At 38.6% G+C, this 24,587-nt stretch overlaps 1 protein-coding gene across 1 annotated transcript; it reads left to right on the forward strand.

The window, feature by feature from the left end:
- Nucleotides 1–15,682: 15,682 nt before the first annotated feature.
- Nucleotides 15,683–21,559, forward strand: LOC126589796 (U-box domain-containing protein 13-like). The gene is made up of 4 exons (XM_050255196.1): nt 15,683–16,121; nt 18,692–18,808; nt 19,175–19,630; nt 20,053–21,559. The coding sequence occupies exons 1-4, from the start codon at nt 15,762–15,764 to the stop codon at nt 21,199–21,201; spliced, it is 2,082 nt and encodes a 693-aa protein (XP_050111153.1). The 5' UTR covers nt 15,683–15,761; the 3' UTR covers nt 21,202–21,559.
- Nucleotides 21,560–24,587: the final 3,028 nt, after the last annotated feature.

A 24,587-nucleotide genomic window follows, 5' to 3' on the forward strand; every position in this document is an offset into this window, starting at 1 on the left:
ATATTGGACAGCTCAGATTGTTTACATGGAACAGTTGGAATTTGGAGAGTGTTGGTGTTTGCGCGTATGGCACGACATTATCATATTATGAAATAGAAACTAGGGGACTTGCTGCGTGTTTGCCATTTGGTAGATTTCCACATTATATGCCATAATTGGAAAGTTTCCAACCATATGCATTATGTCCTACATTATATGCCATAACTGGAACGTTTCCAACCATGCATGCATATCATTTTGTTTGCTTCTTTCTCAGTTTGCATATTTTCCTCTTTGGCTGATTGACCGACATGATGTGATTTTCTCAAGTGATGCATGCTTCCAAGATGATCGATCAAATTATCAAAAACTTACATGTGATACTATATGAGATTTTTAATTTTGTTTTAGGGAAAACGATATTAGTTCATCGCGATAAATTATAATTCTTATATATGATGTTCTCTTATATGTGACGTTTTGAAGAAATTACGGGGCTTCTCGAATTAAGTACAAACTTGATTAGCATGTAGAGTGAATCTAGCTAAAGCGATGGGGTGCCCCATTAGAACCACGATGGAATTTGTATGTTTAATTGATGACTTCTTAAGACTTAATCAATTATGTATTTCTAAAGTTTCATGTATTGCGTAGGTTAGAAGAATTTTGGACCCAAAAATGATCTCGGAACTACTTTCTGGAGCCTTATCTTCGTGAGTGAGAGACCTTCTCTCTGAAAGTGAGAGTTTTTTTTTTTCTCTCGGTGAGTGAGAGCAGCAACAAAACTAAGTTTTTCTTGTAGCCGCCGTCCTAATTCTAAATAGGGTTGGTGGCAGCCTTTTCTAATTCCTCGCTCCTTCTTCTTTCTTTTCTTTCTATTGATTTTCCCTGCTTTCCTTCCTGTTTTGTCTAGCCTTTCCACTCTGTTGATGCACAAAATCAGTGAGGACTTTGGTACAACAGAAAGTGTTAAGTTTGTGACCTTCGCTAGATTGTTACAGTCACTAGTGTGGATAGGTATGTAAATGGATAGAGATAGGGAAGCAAACACAAGATGTACGTGGTTCACCCAGATTGGCTACGTCTATAGAGTAGAGGAGTTCTCATTAGTTGTGAAGCGTTTACACAAGTATATAGGTTCAAGCTTTCCTTTAGTGAGTACTAGTGAATGATTTAGTACAAATGACATTAGGGATTATTGTGGGAGAATGATCTCCTTTTATAGAAGAGAGTTTCTAGCTTTGTTTTGGCATTGACACGTGTCATGCTGTGATTGACCTTTGATGTTGACACGTGTCGCCCAGTGATTGGCCTCTTGGTTGGAGGGAAACTCTTCTGGGTCCTTGACGGTATAACGTTAACCGGTGCTTGGTAGTTTCGGGATTGGTCAAGTATGGTACAAACAGTGCTCCCCTAAGTTCCCGAGTGAGGGAAGCTCCTCGGTTGGGGACTTGCAAGATCCAAGCCGTTGAGTAATCACGAAACTTCTAAGTACCGAAGTGTGGTATCGTTTTCACTTGCCTTATCTATCTCATAGGTAGATGTGACATCTTCTCTGGAAGTACTTTTCCTCCATCCAGGGGTGATATCTTTAACCGATGGAGATGCACAAGGTAATGTATCAATTTCACTTGAAGCTTACTTGTAGTTTCGGACTTGGTCAAGCGCGATACAAACCCTATAGTAGGAATCCCCTAAGTCTCTGAGCGAGGAGATCTGCCGAAAGAGATGACAGACAAGGTAAGCAATCAGAGTTCCAAGCAATCAGTCACAGATCAGAAGTTTGATTTCGAGTTCCGGCTGATTGTTCTCATTCTCCCTATCTTGCAGGCAGCAAAAAGGATAAAGAGAAGAAAAATGAGAAGAAATGATATGAAATACTTTTGCTTTTGAAGAGGTAACTTTCCACATGATTATTCTTGAATTGGGTTGGAGGGTTTTCTAGTTTCCTCCAAAGTATAAGGCCTACTCAAGAATTTGAGGATCATAACAAGTCCATCAAATCAAGAGTGCGTTCGACCTTGATGATATGGGATACTTTTACTGTTAACAAATAATAGATGAATCGGCACGTGTTCTGTTGTGCTTGTCTCCACATGCTTCCTTGTATCCTTCTCACTTGTCTTATCTGTTCCTCAGGCAGATGTGGTATCTTTTCTGGAAGCATAAGATGTTAAAGATGAATACTCGAGAGCAATGCTAGGTAAGTAATCAGGCAAGGAGTTACAGGCAGTCAGTTCCTGATTGGAAGCATGATTCCAAGTGCTGACTGATTACTCTCTTTCTCCTTGTCTTGCAGGTAAGAACAAGGGCAAAGGAAAAGACAGGGAAAAAAACATGATATGAGATACTCTTGCTTTTAACCCTGATGATATGAAATACTCTTGTTTTGGTGTGGCTTGTTTGCAGAGGTATTATCGGGGGGAAAAGAAGCTGAGTATTTCGAGATACTCTGCTGAGAGTGCCCTTTCGGATGTGAAGAAAAGTCGACATATATAGGAATTATCCCAACAGCGAGTAGTAACGATGTTCCTTTACCCTTCTCGGTCATAGCAATGTAGTAGGAGCTGCAAGATTCACGTGTTTTAACTTTGTCAGAGCATTTTGAAAAAGCAGTCTGTGGTATCTGGAAAGCTGATGTTGCTTGTGAAGATTGCAGACAAGCTTTATCCAAGAACATTTGGCTCTCGAAGTTCGGAGAGCGGTGCCTCTTCGGTTTTCGAACAAGCAATCCTGTCGGGGATCTGGCTCTCTATATTTGGAGAGCAGTGCCTCTTCGATTTTTGAGAAAGCAATCATGTCGGGAGTCTGGCTTTCGAGATTTGGAGAGGGGTGCTTCTTCGATTTTTAAGAAAGCAATCATGTTGGGAGTCTGGCTCTCGAGATTCGGAGAGCGGTGCCTCTTCGATTTTTGAGCAAGTAAACCTGTTGGGAGTCTGGCTCTCGAGATTCGGAGAGCGGTGCCTCTTCAATTTTTGAGCAAGTAATCTTGTTGGGAGTCTGACTCTCGAGATTTGGAGAGCGGTGCCTTTTCAATTTTTAAGCAAACAATCTTGTTGGGAGTGTTTTCTCAAATGTGAGTAAAGGTTGGGCATTTTTACCAGTCTGCCTTGCCACGGAGCACGGAGGTTGACACACATAGGGACTTTCCAGTTATCAAGCAGTGGTGATGTTCCTTTACCCTTGTGGGTAATAGTAGGGTAGCTGAACCTTCAAGATTTATGTGTCTAAACTTTGTCAGAGATTTTTGACAAAGTTATATGTGGTACCTGAGGAGCTGATGTTGCGTGTGGAGATTGTCGATAGATTTTACTCAGGATAATTCATTTCTCGAAGTCTGGAGAGTGATGCCTCTTCAATTTTTGTACCAACAACCCTGTTGCCCTTTCTTTTATAAGGGCATCAATTGTGTGCAAGAAGTACGTTGAGAGAGTTATTGCTTGTAGGAATTTTCCCCTTATTTTTGTACTTCAGTGATTTATTGGACCTCATTTCTCCTTCATCATTTCTGAAAATGTCTGGCCCATCCGATCGTCGTTTTGACTTGAACTTTTATGAAGAGGCAGCCATGCCTCTTCAAGACAACATATGGCGCCCATCTTTCTTATCCCCTACTGGTTTTCTTACCGTTGAGGACTCTGTGATGAAGAATGATATGACCGCTGCAGTGGTGGCTATGAACCTTCTCACTCCAAAGATAACAGACTACTTTCCAAACAATCTGATGAGTTGGCTGTTAAGGATTATTTGGCTCTCAATGTTCAGTGTGCAGGTTCTGTGTCCAATATGGCCGAACGCCTATTTGCTCGAACCCGCCAAGTTGAATCATTGGCGGCTGAAGTGATAAGTCTCAAATAGGAGATCAGAGGGCTCAAGCATGAGAATAAACAGTTGCACAGGCTCGCACATGACTATGCTACAAACATGAAGAGGAAGCTTGACCAGCTGTAGGAATCTGATGGTCAGATTTTACTTGATCATCAGAGGTTTGTGGGTTTGTTCCAAAGGCATTTATTGCCTTCGTCTTCTGAGGATGTACCTTGTAATGAAGCTTCAAATGATTAACCTTCGGTGCCTCCTCCTTCTGGGGTTCTGCCCAGTACTGAGGCTCCGAATGATCACCCTCTGGTGCCTCCTCTTTCTGGGGCTCTGCTGACTGCTGAGACTTCTCTTAAGCAACCTTTGTGAAGGCTCTATCTTGTTTGTTTATTTTGATTCATGTATATGTACATATTTGTAACTTATCAGAGATATCAATAAATAAGCTTTGCTTCATTTCAACGTATTGTGTTAAATACACCAAGGTCTCCTTCACTAAGTTCTTTGAATTTTTTCTTTTGTTCAAGCTTGTATGTTGAAGCTTTATGAGTGAAGCATGTAGGTTGAGGTAATGCTCCCTTAATTTCCTGAGTGAGGAAAACTTCTCGGTTGGAGATTTGAAAAATCCAAGTCACTGAGTAGTCGTAAAACTTCCAAGTACCGAGTTGTAGTAGCATATGGTAGGAGTCCCCCAAGTCTTCGGTTGAGGGAGTTGACGAATGAGGTGTCTTGCTAGTAGCCAAGTTTCCAAAATAACAAAATTTCACCATTTTCCTATCTAAATGGTAGCTCAAAACTCTTCTTTCATGTACATTTGTTATGAAAGTTGTTAGGCCCAAAGAAAGGGAAGCCTATGCCTTTTTTTTTTTCGATTTTCTGAATTTTCGATATATATATATATTTTAACTTTATAGGTGAAGCTTTGGTGTTGAAGCTTTATAGGTGAAGCTTTGGTGTTGAAGCTTTATAGGTGAAGCTTTTGTAGGTGAAGCTTTGTAGGTGAAGCTTTGGTGTTGAAGCTTTGTAGGTGAAGCTTTTGTAGGTGAAGCTTTGGTGTTGAAGTTTTTGTAGGTGAAGCTTTGGAGTTGAAGCTTTATAGGTGAAGCTTTTGTGTTGAAGCTTTGTAGGTGAAGCTTTGGAGTTGAAGTTTTTGTTGGGTACCATGAATTGATTTTGCTTCACATTATCTTGATCAAGAGTGTGTGAAGCTTTTGGCATTTGTAGTTACCCTCCATTTGTTGAAGCTTTTGTGGTGAAGCTTTTGTATTGAAGCTTTGTAGGTGAAGCTTTGAGATTGAAGTTTTGTTGGGTACCATGAATTGATTTTGCTTCACACTATCTTGATCAAGAGTGTGTGAAGCTTTTGAGAATTGTAGTTGGCCTCCATTTGTTGAAGTTGTTGAATTTCCCAATTTTTTTTTTTTTTTTGGGAAACTAGAAATTTGAAAATGTAGGAGAGTCAACATATACAAATTTTGCTTCCACACTGTTGAGCAAGAGATTGTGATGCAAGCCACACCTTGTAGTAGTCGAAGGTTTGGATGAACCATATAAATTGAATTTGCTTCGAACAGTCTTGATCAAGAGTGTGTGAAGCTTTCTACGAGTTGTAGTGTTTGCATTGTTACAGAGGAGAAATGTCTGAAGCAGATGCAAGAGGGCTGAAGAGCTTAATCTTCGTATACCATGCACTGAAGTCGTTGTTGGCTTGCAATAAGACTTTGTTGGTGACTATAACTCTTGTTAGGCATGAGTGATCCCCTAGTTGAGTTGTAAAGCTTGAGGGTTTTTTATTATTTGTGAATGCTAGGAGTTCACATGTACAAGTTGTACCACTCGTCTTCTGGTTGGTGGAATGAATGGTGAGTTGCTTTCATCACTTGGTTGGTGGTACGAAGGTGAGTTCCTTCATCACCTTTCATCACATTTCATCACCTGGTTGGTGGCACTAAGATGAGTTCCTTCTTCACCTGGTTAGTGGCATGAGTGTCAAGTTGCCAAATGATATTAGAGCACGGGTTGTACATTTCATCACCTAGTTGGTGGCATGAAGATGAGTTCCTTCTTCACATTTCATCACCTGGTTGGTGGCACGAAGGTGAGTTCCTTCTTCACTTGGTTGGTGATAAGAGTGGCAAGTTGCCAAATAATATTAGAGTACGGGTTGTACATTTCATCACCTAGTTGGTGGCACGAATGTGAGTTCCTTCTTCACCTGGTTGGTGATAAGAGTGGCAAGTTGCCAAATAATATTAGAGTACATGTTGTACATTTTATCACCTGGTTGGTGGCACGAAGGTGAGTTCCTTCATCACCTAGTTGGTGAGAATAAGGGTAAGGTGTCGAGACATATTGTAGCAAGTGTCGAATGACACAAAGTATGTTGAACCATTTCGGAGCACAGTTAGCTTATGTATGGATGTGTTGGAATGTATGTTGTTTATGTATGAATGTGTTGGAATGTATGATGTTTATGTTGATTGACATGAGTGATGCTTATGAATGTTTTGCTATGCATGAAGGGATTCATGCTTTCGATATGTGAACCATGTTGGTTGTAACACTTAGTATCACATACTTTGTGTCAAAGTACGCATGTTGAAGCTCTGAGTTGGAGTATAGAGGTAGGTCAGCGTAGACCAAGTGTTCCAGTGCTAGGAATGCAGAAGACTCAGAAGAAGTTGTCTGAATTCCCTCTTCTTTAAATATTTTCCGACTGGCTTATGTGACAAAAGATCTCAACGGTTGAAAGTCAAAACATTTGTAATGTGTATACCTTCTTATAATAGCATTTCCTTCAATACCTAGTCTTCCACTTTGAAAAAGTGAAGCTTGGCTAGTCATAATAGTCGACGGTACGTTCACTCCTAGTTGTCTTGATACGAACTTTTATCCCTTTTGTTATAATGGGCTTGCTGAGAGTAAAAATCCTTCATCTTACCAAAAGACAAATACGTTTGGTGACTTAGCGAGTAGCTAAATGAGGCAGAAGATGATACAATAGGTGTCTGAATGGCCAAGATCTCCTCACTTGACAGAACTTAATTTCCACTTCCCACTTGTTGATAGGGGTTAACCATATGGGGGTTCCCTTGGCATGTCATTGCTTCGACGGATGCGTGGTTGTAAGCATGTGTCATCACCTCAGAGTAAGTCTTCCAAGTGTTAGCATTGATCATGTACTTGAAGAAACAATCACGCAGGCCTGCCATTAAAGCTTTGAGGGCGGTCTTGTCATCTGCCTCAGCGCAGCGAGAATACTCATGGCTGAAGCAACCGGCATACTCTCGTAGTGACTCGTCCGGCTTCTGGCGAATAGTGTACAAGTCATCTGTAGAATGTAAGCGATCGGTCTAGAAGATGTGTTGAGAGACAAACAGTTTCCTTAGTTCCTCAAATGAGTTTACTGTCTCGGGTGGAAGACGACAATACCAGTTTAGAGCTCCGCCATAGAGGGTGGAAGGGAAGAGAAGACATCGATCTTCGTCGGTGTGCATCCGATATGCCATGGTAGACTAAAAAAGGTTAAGGTGTTCAATCGGGTCTTCCCTTCCAGTATAGAGTTGTAAACCAAGCTTTTGTTTTGTCTTCGCTTGAAGGGGGGTGTCAAGGATCCTCCTTATGAGAGAGCCAGGCCTGGGTTGGTTCTAGTCAGGTATCTCGGCCTGACGTTCGGCCTTTAACTTGTTTACTTCCTCAATGAGCTGTAGGACAAGAGGGTTTTGAGTGGAGTCATGTACCACTGGAATTTTCTTCCATAAGTCTCCATCGCCTCTTGGAAGTAGGAAAGTTTGAGTAAGAGCGTGTGGTTTTTCCTTGGACTCGCCGTACTGACTTCTAAGGCGAGTCTGTCGGAATACCTTCGAGTCCCATGTACCTTCATGTTTTTCTGGGACCTGTCGTTCATTCTCTAGATTGGCAGCTGGCCTGGGTCGTGAAAGGGGACCGAATCTTTCAGAAACCCTTGGGTCATTGATCTTCGAGCTTATATGGAGGCGATTCTTTCGACGTTGTTTTAGGAAGTCTCGACAGTCACGATAAACGACTTTCGATTCTTCTAACCCTTCTGCAATGAGGTGTCTTCTTCCACTTCTCCTGCTTCAGGTCGAAGCAGCTGGGTTGAGAGAAGTCTCATGTTGATAAATGTTTTTATGATTAGCTCACTCCTCATCAGGGATACCTATGTCGAAGGAAGGTGACCCTTCGTGTTGGGGGGCACCCAGATGATGGTTGATGTCCACAGGGGTAACAAGTTGCGTGTTTGAGTACGCCTAGTTTCGTGGAGCGTCTCGAAGAGCTTCTCATATTGTTCTTGAAGGATCTCATTCTTTATTGCTATCTTGTTGTTCTGAGCCTCCAGCTCCTCAACTTTAGCTTAAAGAATGAGCTTCTTTCGTTCCTTCTTTCGTTGATTCGCATTAGGTGCTATGTGGGTGTTGTTCTACGTGTTGCGGCTTCCTTCGCTCCCTATGTTGGAGAGGGATGCCTAGTCAAAAGAGAGTGTACGAATGGTGGAAACCAACTTGACAAAGCTGAAGAGAGTAGGAATAAGTGTGTTTCCCACAGACGGCGCCAAATGTTGATGCACAAAATCAGTGAGGACTTTGGTACAACAGAAAGTGTTAAGTTTGTGACCTTTGCTAAATTACTCTGGTCACTAATGTGAATAAGTATGTAAATGGATAGAGACAGGGAAGCAAACACAAGATGTACGTGGTTCACCCAGATTGACTACGTCCACGGAGTATAGGAGTTCTCATTAATTGTAAAGGGTTTACACAAGTACATAGGTTCAAGCTCTCCTTTAGTGAGTACTAGTGAATGATTTAGTACAAATGACATTAGGGATTATTGTGGGAGAATGATCTCCTTTTATAGAAGAGAGTTTCTAGCTTTGTTCTGGCCTTGACACGTGTCATGCTGTGATTGGCCTTTGATGTTGACACGTGTCGCCCAGTGACTGGCCTCTTGGTGTTGACACGTGTTGCGCTTTGATTGGCCTCCTGGTTTGAGGGAAACTCTTATGTGTCATTGACGGTATAACGTTAACCGGTGCTTGGTAGTTTCGGGATTGGTCAAGTATGGACTCTAATAATAATTGATCTTTCTTTACCTTTAGATCCATTCACCCACCCATCCATCTACATGTCCTTCATCTAGCTTCCACCGATTCCATTTCCGTTCCGAGCTATAATCATTTTTTATAGTGAACTGTTCAATTGGGAAGGTGTGTAGAGCTCCAATGTTCACACCAACTCAGGTGGCACACCACCTCATTTTCTTTGTCTGCCTTTTTTGGCAGTGTTGCTTGTGGTAATTCCACGAGCTTCTTTGGTTTCTCTTACTTGATGGCTGCGATCAGCGAGATGTTATCTGACAGAAGACAAAGTTCATTTTCTTTCTATATCTGAGGTGTTGGTGCCCGACGATAGTTGATGATGAAGGTTTGTGATCTTCGTGTTGTGCAGTTTGGCTAGAGGTGCAACTTGGGTTGGGCCAATTGAACCTGCCCATGTCCAACCCAACTTTAAACCCGAACAATATAACCTACCTGAACCCAACCTAATTTCAACCCGTTCATTGATTGGGTTGAGTTGGGTTGATTATTTACCCGTGCATCCCCAACCCAACCCAACCCGATTAACCAAACCCAATCTAACACGATTATGGCCCATATCAATTAATACTCATATTACACTCAAGTGGGCCAATTCTAAAAACCAACTCCCTTTCTAATTTTTTTTAATAAATTACCCTTTATATATACTTAAGCTTTTAAGGAATAAGAGGGTTTGATTAGTTAGCTCATACTTGCAGTCTCTAAACCCTAAAGCTATATATTAAATTGTTAGTCTCCAAACCCTAAATTCTTTGTGTCTTGAAGCAATTGCTTAGCAATTCAGTCAACCTCTTTCATTCTAAACAACAATAGTAAACCTTTTCTCCTTGATCAATGGACCTATTGGTTTAATCATATATATAATATACATATATATTACATAATATAATATAATATACACTAAAAGTTTGACTCATGAGCTCTTTCGAATCATATCGCATGAAAGTGAAGAAAGAATTAAAAAAAAAAAAGAGAAAAAAAAAACATTCTAGATAATCATGCATGCATATATGATATAATCTCAATTATTTAGTTCCTCATATATGATTATACAAACTTAATTAAAATTTTGACATCTTTCAGTCTTATATGTTTACGTTAATTCCTACCAGCTATTTTTGTTGTCATATGTTAATATTTTGTTTCATGTGTTAATTGCACTATTCTAAAAATCCCCGCCTAGGCGCTAGGCGGCTGGTCACCGCACAGATTAATGCCTAGGCGTTTGAAAATTAATAAAGGGCGCCTAGACCAGTTGAGGCGTCCGCCTAGACCGCCTAGACCGCCTAGCCCGCCCAGACCCGCCTAGGCACCTGCCTAGGTTGCTACTCACTTTGATAGAAAATAGATAACTTTCAATTTGCATTTAATTTTTTTCAATAAATTGTAAGAGACTTGTTGAATACTTAAATGGGCACACACTATATGCTTGTTCCCCATGTTTTCATTATATTCCAATACTTTATAATACATATGTCATTCTATTTTGTAGTTTATGATGAAATTATATATATTTTAAGTATAAACAAACATTTATTTACACGAAATATAATGGATTTACTTAAATCCGCCTAGTTCGCCTAGACCCCGCCTAGCCGCCTAGGCGCTAGGCCCTAGCCCACCGCTCAACTAGCGCCTAGCGTCTTTTAGAACCTTGGTTAATTGTTTAGGTCCATTTGATTGTCATATATGGCAAAATATAATCAGACAACTACTCTAAGAGAGCCTCTGCCAGCTACTTCTGTAGAGCCTCAAAATTCTACGATTAACCCTCAGGTACCATCTAAACGCAAAAGAGTATATGAACCCAAGTCTAAAGTTTGGGCACATTATGAAAGATTTCTAAATGCAAATGGAAGTAGGTCTGGTGAGGCATAATGCACTTATTGTAAGAAAATATTTGCATATTCTAGCACCAATGGAACCACTACACTTAAAAGGCATACAACGAAGTGTAAGAAGTACCCTTATAACTGGGACAAGAAACAACAACTCTTGTCTTTTATAGCAACAGTGTAACATCCCACATCGACCAACAGAGAGGGGGTGATGTGCCTTATATGTACATGCCCACCTCCATATAGCACGAGGCCTTTTAGGAGCTCACTGATTTTGGGTTCCATCGGAACTCCTAAGTTAAGCGAGTTCGCATGAGAGCAATCCCATGATGGGTGACTCCCTGGGAAGGCCCAAGAACCCAAGAATAAAATTATGCAGGCCGGGCCCAAAGCGGACAATATCTTGTTATGTGGACTGGGATGTGACAATTTGGTATCATAGTTAATCCCTAGCCGGAAGTATGCCGACGAGGACGTCAAGCCCCTAAAGGGGGTGGATTGTAAAATCCGACATCACCCAGGGGTGAGGATTCTGTAAGCCTTATATGTTTATTCTCATCTTTACCTAACACGAGGCCTTTTGGGAGCTCACTAGCTTCGGGTTCCGTCGGAACTCCGAAGTTAAGCGAGTTCGCGCGAGAGCAATCCCATGGGTCCCACTGGGAAGTTCTCGTGTAAGTTCCTAGAAACAAAACCGTGATGGCGTGATCAGGGCCCAAAGCGAACAATATCTTGCTATGACGGAGTTGAGCTTGGGATGTGGTGGGGGCCTGGGCCGGGATGTGACAGAATGGTATTAGAGCCACTCTTTGCCGTGTGGTGCGAGTGTGCCGACGAGGACGTCGGGCCCCTAAGGGGGTGGATTGTAACATCCCACATCGACCAATGGAGAGGGGGTGATATGCCTTATATGTACATGCCCACCTCCATATAGCACGAGGCTTTTTTGGAGCTCACTGGCTTCGAGTTCTATCGGAACTCCGAAGATAAGCGAGTTCACGAGAGCAATCCCATGATGGGTGACCCACTGGGAAGTTCTGCTACCGTGAGTTCTCAAAAACAAAACCGTGAATGCATGGTCGGGGCCCAAAGCGAACAATATCGTGTTACGGTGGAGGCGGGGCCCGGGATGTGGTGGGGTCCCGGGGCGGGATGTGACAAACAGAGTCTTTTACTAATTGGAAATTTGACTAATAGCATTGCCAAAAACTCTTTGCTAGAATGATTATTATTGATGAATTACCATTTAACTTTGTGGAGAATGAAGACTTCAAAACATTTATGAATGCTACACAACCAAGCTTTAAATTGTTATCACGTACAACAACTACAAAAGATTGTGTTCAATTGTATGCAGAGGAAAGAAAAAAACTGAAGGAGATGTTTGAATATTCAAATTCACGAGTGAGTCTCACAACTGACTTATGGACTTCTGTCCAAAATCTTGGATATATGTATCTTACTGCACATTTCATTGACAAATATTTGGTATTACAAAAAAGAATCATCAATTTTTCAGGTGGTTCCCACTCTATATCATGATGAGGTCATTGTACAAGCTGTAGAAACATGTTTATTGAGTTGGGGTATAAAAAAGTTATGCACACTCACAGTTGATAATGCAAGTTCAAATGATACAGCAGCAACAAGTTTGGTTAAAAGGTTCAGTAAGAAAAATAATTTGTTGTTGGATGGTGATTTTTTTTCACGTCAGGTGTTAGTACATGTCTTGAATCTTATAGTTAACGATGGACTTAATAATGTAAGCACCTCATTAACTCGTCTTTGTGAATATGTAAAGTTTGTACGAAGTTCTCCTTCAAGATTGGAAGCATTTAAGAAGTGTGCAAGAGAAGAAAGAATTGCCTCTAAGAAGTATTTGTGCTTGGATGTGCAAACACGTTGGAATTCAACTTATATGATGCTAAATGCTGCTCTTGATTTTCAAAGTACATTTGAGCGCTTGCATGACCAAGATGCAAATTTTAACATTGAGTTCAAGAGGGGAAGATGAGATGACTAATGATGATTGGAGTTAAATGAAAAACTTGTCAAAGTTTATGGAGCATTTTTATATTGTTACAATGCGTGTATCAAGGTCTCACTATACCATTTCCAACTCTTATTTTCTTGAAGTGAATATGATTCAAACTCTCTTTCTAAATGGATGAAGAGTGATGATGCTTACTTTTGTGACATGACCTTGAAAATGCAGTCCAAGTTTGATAAGTATTCCAACATTGATAAAGTTAATACTTTATTAATCATTGCGGTGGTTCTAGATCCTCAGTGCAAGTTGAAGTATGTTACGTGGTGTTATGCCAAATTTTATGACAATAAAAAGGTCACTGATATAATTGCTAAGGTTCAAGGTTTGTTAGTGAAGCTTTATCAATTTTATTTATTAGAGAACACACAAGCATTGGATACTGGTTTTTCTCAAAGTCCTAATGTCTCAACTTTGAATGAAGTGGATGAACTTATTAAGGAAGAAGGTTCGGATTGTGACAACTTTTTGAGAGAAGAGGAAATCACAGTAAAGTCTGAGTTGGAGCATTACTTAGAAAAATAAGTTGAAAGTAATCGGTCCGATTTTGACATTTTTGGTTGGTGGAAAGAAAAATCAACTCCATATCGTATTCTTTCTTGTATGGCACGTGACATTTTGGCAAAACCTATTTCTACGGTTGCTTCCGAATCTACATTTAGTACGGGAGGCCAAGTACTTGACCAATTTCGTAGTTCTTTGACACCAAAAATAGTGGAATCTTTGATTTGTGCACAAGATTGGTTAAGGAACTCACCAACCCCAATTGAGATTAAAGAGAAATTAGAGATCCTTAAGGAGCTTGAAGCAAGTATTTATGTTAATTTTTTTTTTAAATTTTAATTTTTTTTTGTTTTGTTTCAGAACTTTTGTAATGGAATAAAACGTGGTACACTTTCATTTATAGGTGTAGCTGATATTGTTGAAACTTTTGGCATTGGGGTTTCTTGCACTGTAGAGACTTCATTCTATTTGGTAATTATTATGTTCTTCTGTATTTGTGTTAAAGGATTATAATGCTTGTTGTGATTATAACTATTTTGTTTTGTTGAATGCCTATTATATTGAATTTCGGAGGACAAGACTTGAGTTGGATACTAACTTTGGACAAAAAAGTGTTGCTCTTTTTTTTTTTTTTTTTTGGTTACTAGCTTTGGTATTTTCTTGTATTTTAATTCAAACTTTGCATGGTTGAAACATTTGTATTTAGTTTAACTTTATAACGGATACAATTTGTGGAACTGAATTTTAGTTTTGATAGATTTATGAAATTGAAGTAAATCGCTTTGATGCTACTTGACTTAATTTTTTTTAGGAATTTGGAAACTAAGTTGTTACAGGATTGAACTTGAAAAAGTTAGGAAACCTGAACCCAACCCAAGTAAACCCCGAACTCAATTAAACCCGAGCTCAAATGAACCCGAATGAAACCCAACCCGAATTGTAAAAGTTGGGTTAGGATTAGGTTGACATTCCAACCCGCCCAAGTTGCACCCCTAGTTCCGACGCTTTCGGCGACATTGTTGGAAAGAAGCAGTTAGGGTTAGCTTATGTGTTTTTTCTATTTTGGGCTGTCAGGCTACTATTGAGGTCCGTTCTTTTGCTTGTGTGAATATTGTATTTGGGCCTCTAATTGTGTAATTTTGTTGCGTTTTGTTGACCTTTGACCCCCCAATTTTTTTTTTCATAAGTAGCTTCTACCCTTTAACATTTCACGAAATTTCCGTCAATTTCGACTTCCACATATAATTTCTTAACTAGTGTTGATATGCCCACGTATTATACAATTTACATTGTTAAGCTATGAACAAATTTGACCCTTAAATCAATTGAATTCTTATGTTAAATGACGGTTGGACCACGCTATGTGGTCCAATGACAAGTCAAGTCATATTGAAAATTGTTGCGTTTTGTTGACTTTTTGACCCAAAAAAAAAAGTTTCATAAGTAGCTTCTACCCTTTAACATTTCACGGAATTTCCGTCGATTTTGACTTCCACATATAATTTCTTAACTAGTGCTGATATGTCCACGTATTATATAATTTATATTGTTAAGCTATGAAAAAATTTGACCCTTAAATCAATTGAACATTTTGGTCAATAAAATAAATATTTTGCTACTTAATATGGTTGTATTTCTCTCCATTTATAAGTGAGAGATCTTAAGTTCGATTCTCGTATATGGTGAGTTCGATACCATTTATCATGGTTGAACCAATAGGGCCCTTTTAGTGAAGTGGATGAGATTGAACCTTGCGCTATGTTTGGATGAAGGAAATAAACTTGAGATTTGTATAAAAGTCAGAATTTATAAATTGACATGCATTAATTCCCTTGTTTGGATTCATAAACATAGAAATTTAGAATTTCCGCATGGAAAAAAAAAAACTTGGAATTTGGGACCTCAAAATCCCAAGTTTAAATTCCATGTAAATATGTGTCATTTCCCAATTTCTATGATTAAGAGTTTAAAAATAACAAATTATGTATCCAATTCCATTGTTATTATAGGTTAACCAAACAAGAAAATTTACAAATTCTAGAAAATAAAATCCCGTCATTTCCATTTGCGTCTTAGATTGACAGAGACACGTAAGACAAACCTAGGACATTGATTTGATGACATTCATGTTTAGGACAAAACTATTCCCTCAGACATAATTTAAATACCAGCGGTAGTTAACCAAATTAAGTTAATTAACCGTCCGTCCACCGTAAGACATCACCAACCAACAAAAACTCCGGCAGGTCCAAGTCCACACGGCACACCTCAAGTCAATTCCCAACCCAACTCCTAACTCAACCCAAACCCTGGTTAATCACCGAGTCAGCGACTCAGCCAGACTCGGAGCAGCGCCACGTTAAAAAACACTCTATCGCGCTTCCCCTTCCCTCTCTCTCTCTCTCTCTCTCTCACTCTGCTATCCCTCACGAGAGACGACCAGAAACCTGCAGTCATGTCCACCCTCCGTCAACTCCAGACCTCCGCAAACCCAGAACCCCCACAAAACGGTGCCGTTGTGGCTGAGATCGGCGGCGACGTAGCTATGGAGGAAGACAGAGGAGCTCTGGTGCAGAGCCTGATCGACACGGTCAACGAAATAGCTTCGATCTCCGACTACAAGTGTCCGGTCAAGAAGCAGTACTGCAATTTGGCGAGGAGGTTGAAGCTGCTGACCCCAATGTTCGAGGAGATTAGGGATAGCAAGGAGGTGGTTTCTCAGGAGACTTTGAAAGCCTTGCTTTCGTTCATGGAAGCTCTGAAATCGGCCAAGGAGCTGCTCAGATTCGGAAGCGAAAGCAGCAAGATTTACCTGGTGTGTGCGTATCTTTCGATTCTGAACTGCTATCGTTTTTGCATTTTGTGTGTGATTGTTGGTGAGGGTGATTGTTTTGGTTTTGGTTTTGGTTTTGATTTTCTGTTTGGTAACTGAGAAAATGCGGGAAATTGAAGGGAAAATGGAGGAAAAAATTGTTCATTTTGAATTTGGAAAGTGCTGTATTTGTTTCTTGTACTGGGTTATGGAGTACATAGTTTTGACTTCTGTGGAAGCAACCAAAGCAACAACATTTATAAGTTGAAAAACTTAGATCTAAGCTAAGACTAGCAAAACAGTTGCTAGATTGGATTTTACTTTTGAATGAATAAAGCTGAGGATTATAGTTCTAATTTCTTATCCATTGCCGCATTATTCTCAGCAATCGAATCGACTTCGTTTCGCTACCAAATGGTTCTAATATTGAAATTCATTTGCTTCTTTCAGTGCTTAGTATATCTTCAATTAAGCGATTCCGTTATTTTTTGTGTGGAAATTGTGATGAAGTGAATTATGGCAGTCTTAATATTTAGACGACAGATTGAATGGAATTGTTTGATGAGAAATAATTATATACAGGCTCACCATTTTGAGATTGGATAGAAAGTTTCCAAAAAGATTCCTTTTAAAAAAAATTCCTTTAAAAAAAAATTCTTAGTCTTTTGCTTTGGGTGCAGTTGCGTCCTTGTTTCGGTGAAAATTTCTCTAGATCTTGGGGATTTTGATAAATTTTCCTTTGTATGAATAGAATGTCTATACATTGGGTTTTTAGAGTGTCACTTTCATGACTGATTGTATGGATAGAATTATCTTTGTGATGTTCGAATCATTCTATGACGCGTCCTTACTGCTTGATTGTTTTTGTCTCCATTATTTCTGATTGTACTGAGATATAATACTTGAACATTGTTTTGTCTCTTGTTATGGGTTAGACTTTTGTATATCTTCACGGCTTCACCTATTGAGATGGCCGAGTGGTCATGTTGCTTCAGTATTAAGAGCTTGTGAATGAAATTTTTCAGGTCAATGGAATATTATTGGTTGGTAGTAAAAAGCGAGAATCAATAGAATAGTAGGATATTCTTGGTTGCTTGATATCATGCACTCAGTAGCAGGTTTCCTGCATTGCTGAGAGTGGTGGCATCATTGATGTCATCTCATTATCCATATATTAACTAAGTGAACAAGATTTTGGTTGTCCTCGGTCTTTCTTTTATTTGTGGAGGAAATTTGGTAGTTTGATATTGCACCACTTTTGGAGAAGATATTCAAAGTCATTTGTGGGAGAAAGAACAGATTGAATTTAGTAGTTCTTGAAAAACCACCACTTATGGAATCATCTTGTTAAGTGTGTTCTAGCTGTTAATATGGTTGTTTGGTGTTGAGGTTTTTGTATGATTGATGATTCTTTTACAAAATTTTGGGAAAGTGTTACTGCCTTTATTTTGGTCAGAAAATATTGAAACATGCAGCTTCCCTGAACTGAGGATTGAGTTATCTTCTGGCATTAAACTTGTTCAGGGAAAGCTGTATTAAAACAAGATGGTAAAGAGCTCTGATGTTTTCAACGTGTTCTTCTATGATGATAAATTCAACTTAATAACGTAGTGGAAAATGGCCACCAACTGTTGGAAAGGGTCGCATACTGTTTGTGGAGCTCAGAGAATGAAATTGACACATTTTTAGGAATACTACCGGATGCTACAGGGGTGATTCTCTAGACATGGTTTATGATAAATCTGAAACACCATCTCTGCTTTGGGGTTCCTGAATGTCCAGTCTCAATATCTCATTGCTCCCTTTCATGTTTTCTGGTCATTCTTTTTATCTTCGTTATTCAAAAATAAGTTTGTAAAAGTGATATGGGTCCTGATTATAAGATTTTCCAGTAATGATGGAATATGGGGCATTTGGGTTTGAGGAGTAATATTATTTTATAGTTCGATTCAGATGGGAAGGGAATAAGATGGCTAAAAATATATGCTCAGAAACAAACTTTAGATGAGTTGGCTAAAACAAACTGTGAGTGGCCCCGATCTCAGTATTAGTGGTTGAGATTTGAACTTAAAAGTCTCACTAAAACCATTGTCATAGTGAATAGGGAGGTGATTTTCACTCTTTTTAGGTTCTCACACACCCCTCTTTATTTCTGGTGATCGGATTGATTAAATCAAATGGAATCAAAGGCCAGATTAAACAGGGGTGTGCAAGAGGATAAAAGGGGTGTGTTTATCATTTATGTGACCACTTTGTATAATTTTTATAGAAATACTGAATTTCATTTTCCAATTGGTATGAAACATGCTTGTGAGGAGGCTCTTTCATGTTACAAACCTCTTGGGTGTTTTATATCATAAGGTCCATTTAACAATGTCCTTTTGCTTTCTATTATTTGCTTGGGCTCTGTTGGATATTCGCTGTATTCACTTCAAGAATGTTTATATTTATTTTCAATTTTGAATAAACTATGAAGTTAATAAGAGTGCTTCAAACTTCTACTCAGATGATGCCTTGATTATTACTCTCTCTCTCTCTCTCTCTTGCCTGAACCTTTTTCACCATACTTGTAGGTTTTAGAAAGGGAGCAAATTATGATGAAGTTTCATGAGGTGACAGCTCGATTGGAGCAAGCTTTAAGTGGAATCTCCTATGAAAATCTTGACATATCAGATGAAGTTAAGGAACAGGTATAGATTCATCATCGAACATTCCTGTCAATGTCTTGGGATGTGATGTGATAACCAGGGCTATCTTCTATTTTTGAATTTGGCCTTGACTTGTTTTCTTTGGGATCCTTGTCACGTATTGTTAAAATGAGATGCCAAATTTTTCCTTGTGCAATTCTTGAATTATATTCTCTAAAATTTATGAAAAGATCTTTAGTGTGTGAACGACCCACTTACACAGACATGTAACCACATGGTGACTTGAAACTTACACCAGTATGTGGTGAAACAAGAATTTGAGTAGATCCCACTCCTAAATGTGTTTGTGATATTACTTTTGAGATTTTTGAGTACTTAATATATTCTTCAATTGTATCTGTCTTCCAGGTTGAGCTTGTTCTTGCTCAGTTTAGAAGAGCCAAAGGGAGGTTCGATTCGCCTGATGTTGAGCTCTATGGAGATCTCTTATCCCTTTACAGTAAAAATGAGGCAGCAACAGATCCAGCTGTCCTAAGAAGATTGGTTGATAAGTTAGAATTGACAGGTATAGCTGAACTCACACAAGAGTCACTAGCCTTGCATGAGATGGTTACTTTCAGTGGTGGGGATCCTGGGGAGAGCATCGAGAAGATGTCAATGCTACTGAAAAAAATTAAAGATTTTGTACAAACAGAAAACCCCGACATGGATGCTCCTGCAGGGGGAAAGAATATATTAGCAAGCTGCAGCGGGCAAGCATCCACCGACAAGAATCACAAAGTCCCCCCAGTTATACCAGATGATTTTCGGTGTCCAATATCTTTGGAGTTAATGAAGGACCCCGTCATTGTTTCAACAGGGCAGGTATATGCTTGGTTTTTTATACCAAGAACTCAATTGCTCCATAACTATCCATTTTTCCTTTTTCCTTCATGTTTCATGGGATGTTATTAGATGTCTTTTTCCTTTCCCTTTTGTGTCAGATGCCAATAACATGTACCCTGTTCTTGTAGAAAAATTGTTGTTACATTGAATTTTTGTTCTTTCTATAATGTATCCAGTTGTTGGGTCAATACGTCCTCCATTTGGGGATCAGCCTGGTTGCCTTCCGTTGTATGGTTTTTCAGACACAAACCAAAACTTTTTGATTGGGAGGTTGAAAAGATGTCATGCAGATTGGATACTTGTTTTCCTATATTTGGGGTTAAATTTTACTTTTTAAGTCCATGCCCTGGGATACATCATGCTACCACTAATTTAAAAGATTTTGTTTTCCACTGCTGCAGACATATGAGCGTTCCTGTATTGAGAAGTGGCTGGAAGCAGGGCATGCGACATGTCCGAAAACACAACAAAGCCTCTTTAACACCACCCTCACACCGAACTATGCTTTACGTAGCCTCATAGCCCAGTGGTGTGAGGCAAATGGCATTGAACCACCAAAAAGACCCAATTCTCGACCTATTAAAACTACATCCTCCTGCTCTCCAGCAGAACGCACTAAGATTGAAATTCTCCTCCGCAAGCTGATGTCTGTTAGCCCCGAAGATCAAAGGTCTGCTGCGGGTGAAATCCGGCTTCTTGCCAAACGTAATGCAGACAATCGTGTGGCTATTGCTGAAGCTGGTGCAATACCCCTGCTTGTAGGCCTCCTTTCAACCCCCGACTCCCGTACCCAAGAGCATGCTGTCACTGCACTCCTCAACCTTTCCATATGTGAGGAGAACAAAGGAAGCATCATAACCTCTGGAGCAATTCCTGGTATTGTTCATGTCCTCAAGAATGGAGGCATGGAAGCACGGGAAAATGCAGCTGCGACCCTTTTTAGTCTTTCTGTCGTGGATGAAAATAAAGTCAGAATTGGTGCTTCGGGAGCCATTCCGCCACTTGTTACATTGCTGAGTGAAGGTACCCAAAGGGGGAAGAAAGATGCTGCAACTGCACTTTTTAACTTGTGCATTTATCAAGGTAACAAGGGGAAGGCAGTAAGGGCCGGTGTTGTTTCGACCCTAATGAAGCTGCTGACAGAACCTGGAGGTGGAATGGTGGATGAAGCACTGGCCATTCTAGCAATACTCTCTAGCCATGCTGAAGGGAAAGCAGCCATTGGAGCTGCTGAGGCAGTGCCTGTTTTGGTTGAAGTTATTGGGACAGGATCTCCCCGAAACAGAGAAAATGCAGCCGCGGTTTTGGTGCATCTTTGTTCTGGAGACCAACAACATATAGTAGAGGCTCAGGAACTTGGGGTGATGACTTCGTTATTGGAGTTGGCTCAAAATGGCACAGATAGAGGCAAGAGAAAGGCTGCACAGTTGCTTGAGCGAATGAATCGGTTTGCTGAGGCGCAGGCACAGGCACAGGCACAGGCACAACCTGATGATCAATCTGAGACCCAGTCACATCCACCCACCACTCCAAATGCCGTTGACGGATGATGGTGTTTGTTTTCTCTTTCATTTTCGCTGTTTCTTTTGTTATTTTCTAGCATTAAAAGAAGTGGGTTTGCTTTGGCAGGGGAGGAAGGTGGAAGATCACCTTCCAATTCTGTAAGTTCTTCATTTCATTTTATTTGTGTGGGATGAGACAATACTTTCAAGGTAAACAACAAAAGGAAGAAAGGAGAGAGGGAGAAGGAGAGGGAGGGAGAGGGAGAGATATATCTGACGTGATATGTACCAAATTGTAACATGCATGACTGCCGTAATCATCCTCAGTTTTTAGTGAAGCGATGTTGCTTATATTCAACACAAACTACATTTATGAAAAGTTTTTGTGAATGTTGGGCTGATTAAAGGAAGAGTCTATTTAACTCAAGTTTTACAGTTGGTTCATTGCCAATTGCAATCAATAGCCACTTAGATTGTGTGCCATGCTTCCGATGCTGGCCTCATTTGGTTTGTAGGATTGAATTGAAATGGATAACTCATGTATTTTCCGGTATGTTGACGGAAATTTGATCAATTTTGAAGGTAGAAGATGAATTACTTGTTAAAGAAATTTATTCATTCCAATTCCCTCAAAAATCAAGTGGGCGAATTAGGATTAGAAGGGATAAATTTCTTTCATGTCTAAATTCTTTTTAATCTCGTGAAATGATAATCATTCACCGCTACCTTCTTCAATATACTTCAAACATAGGGTTAAGTCAAAGGTCCTAGAGCCCTTAGGACCCGTTTGTTACGCCGGATTGACTTGTATTAAAATGGGTTCAAAATTTGACTTCCTCCATTGTAACAGAGAAAACAAACATGTGGTCCAGTATCATTAGTACAAAATGAGCTATTGCAATTGAAAATAATTCAATTGACCGACCTAAGCCCAAAATACCACTGATCTGGTATGATAGAGCTACATAAACCTCTGAGATTAGTTGCAGGGCATTGGAGTGGTGGTGATGGCATTGTCAAGCTACAAATTGATGACCCGGTGAGCTCTTATGTGGGCTGTCGTGTAAGTTATATTTGCACCACATTGACAAAAAAACTCATCAATTTAATGGATGATTAGAAATTCAAAGAGGCAAAAAGTGTAAACGAATACAATTTCAAAATCTCAAGATGCAACGTGAGAAAGTTAAAACCTCATAAACCATTTTGAAAATCACGTCAAACCTTGTTTATTTGAACATTTCTAGTGGAAAGACAACAATAGTTAATTAACCTCAGTTTGGAAAATCCATTTATTTAGTACAATCAATATGGGGAGGGGAGTTCGAAGAAAATCCTTTTATTTTAGCACAATCAATAAGGTAAATGAAAAAAAAAACTAAATGTAGAGACTCGTGTTTCCTAAACTCTCGCACTTTTGACCTCAAAACAAAACAAAAACTCACACTTTTATTGAAGAGTGTAATAACATTTATATGCATGTAGCTCATTGTAAATTCTTAGAACTTAAATCACAACTACATTGATTAGGATAAAGTTTTCTTGTCAGATTGTAAATATGAATCATAATTTAAGCGAAATATACCGAACTAATGACACTTATTTGCAGTTTGAAAAGAGAACATGTTATATAACTACAGTCTCTCTCTATACATAGAAGTCCATGAATGAAGAATAAATATTTGGTTCACGAAATGGGTTCCTTAAGAATGTAAGCACAAGTATCACATTCTCATGAGTGCATTTGCTTGTCAAGCATGAGAAGGAAATTCTTACTCAGTCCCAAACTTTTATCCACCAACCAAACTTGCCATCATAAATATCCATTGTTTTCAAGGGAATACTTTCCAAACATGTCGTAATTGAGAAGGGAATTGCCATTATTTTGGGCGATTTGGAACCTGTCATATCACATCGTACGCACAAGCTTGATGAACGGTTATATATTGGAGTACGGCTGGCTTGCTTTTGTGACATGTATGTATATATATAGTATAGTGCTATTCACATATTTATTTTTATTTCTCACACATATTTGTTAAGTTTTGGTCATTGATTATTTTTCAATTCCTTTGATCTAACAGTCAAAGATTAAGAGAAGTGTGAGAAATAAAAATAACTAAATAAGTGTATGAATAACACTACCTTATATGTATTATTGAAATTTTCATTCACATGCGTAATACGTTTTGCTCATGAGATGTAGAATTTAAACTCAAAAGAATATTGTGCATCTGGTAGAAGAAAGTAATTGTCAAATACACGATAAGACAATGAGATAATCTAACATGATTTGAAATTCTAAAGAATCCTCTCTCTCGGATTGAGAAATTAAAGTCATCTGAATTTTCTACTTAAATTGGAAAAAAAGAAAGAAAATTAATGAAAAGGGTTTGAAAACTTTGAGTTTTAACGATAAGGAAAAAATAAATGGTAAAGTGAATAGTACCAGGATTGACTTTTTAGTGTAAAAATATGGTTTTTCGTTAAAGTGAACAGTACTAGGAGCTTTTTGTTAATGTTCCCAAAAAAAAATGGGACACTTTGGATGTGGTCCCTAACTATCAATATTCTTTGATTGAAACCTTGTTAGTTTTTAGTTTTTGATTGAGGTCCCTGACATTAATGTAATAATGTAAGTTACTATATTTTTTAAATTAAAAATTAAAAATTGAAATTTGTAATTGTTTATATTAATGAGATTTTAAATAAAACCCATAATTTATGGGATTAAAAATAATAAAATATAAATTATACTCTCTATTTTATTGTGTGTGTGTATACATATATGTATGGGTACATTAACCAAAATTAACAAAAAAAGTTATTGTACCAAAACATGGATACATTCTCAAATCAACGAAAAAGAATGTACCCATATAAGTTTAAACATGGATTAAAAAATTTGAATGGATTTTATATTAAAAAAGGGTACATTTTACATATAACAAATTGATATATTTGAGAATGGGTACATTTAAGATTAAAAAAATTGAAAAATTATATGAATGGGTACATTTAAGATTAAAAATTAAGAATCTTTTTATATATATAAAAAAACTAATAGGTACAAACTTAATTTAATTTAATTTTTTATTATTTTGGAAATGTTTGAATTGAAAATTAATTAGAAGTTTAATAGAGGTGTGAGTATTAAACCCTAAATTAATTACTAATTTTTATATTAAAAAATTATATAATAAACATGTAAATTCATTATCACATTAATGCTAAGGACTTGAATCAAAATTTGATAACTAATAAGGTCTTAGTTAATAAACAGTAAGAACTAGGGACCGGATACTAATTTTTCCAAAAAAAATTGTTTGTAACCTATTATATTGAAGCCAAAATTACCCAATACCGGTCAATAAGGAAGTATCATGAACTGCCAAACCGTTCCTGTTGAGGTACTTCTGCCGGAGAAGGTACAA

Source organism: Malus sylvestris, chromosome 11, assembly GCF_916048215.2.
Source record: "Malus sylvestris chromosome 11, drMalSylv7.2, whole genome shotgun sequence".
NCBI classification, from domain to species: Eukaryota; Viridiplantae; Streptophyta; class Magnoliopsida; order Rosales; family Rosaceae; genus Malus; species Malus sylvestris.

Bases quoted from the DNA above. Each gene is read 5' to 3' on its own strand.
- LOC126589796 (XM_050255196.1), top strand. From the start codon at position 15,762: ATGTCCACCCTCCGTCAACTCCAGACCTCCGCAAACCCAGAACCCCCA. The intron at 16,122-18,691 runs GTGTGTGCGTAT...CCATACTTGTAG, and splicing joins AAAGCAGCAAGATTTACCTG to GTTTTAGAAAGGGAGCAAAT. The intron at 19,631-20,052 runs GTATATGCTTGG...CCACTGCTGCAG, and splicing joins TCATTGTTTCAACAGGGCAG to ACATATGAGCGTTCCTGTAT.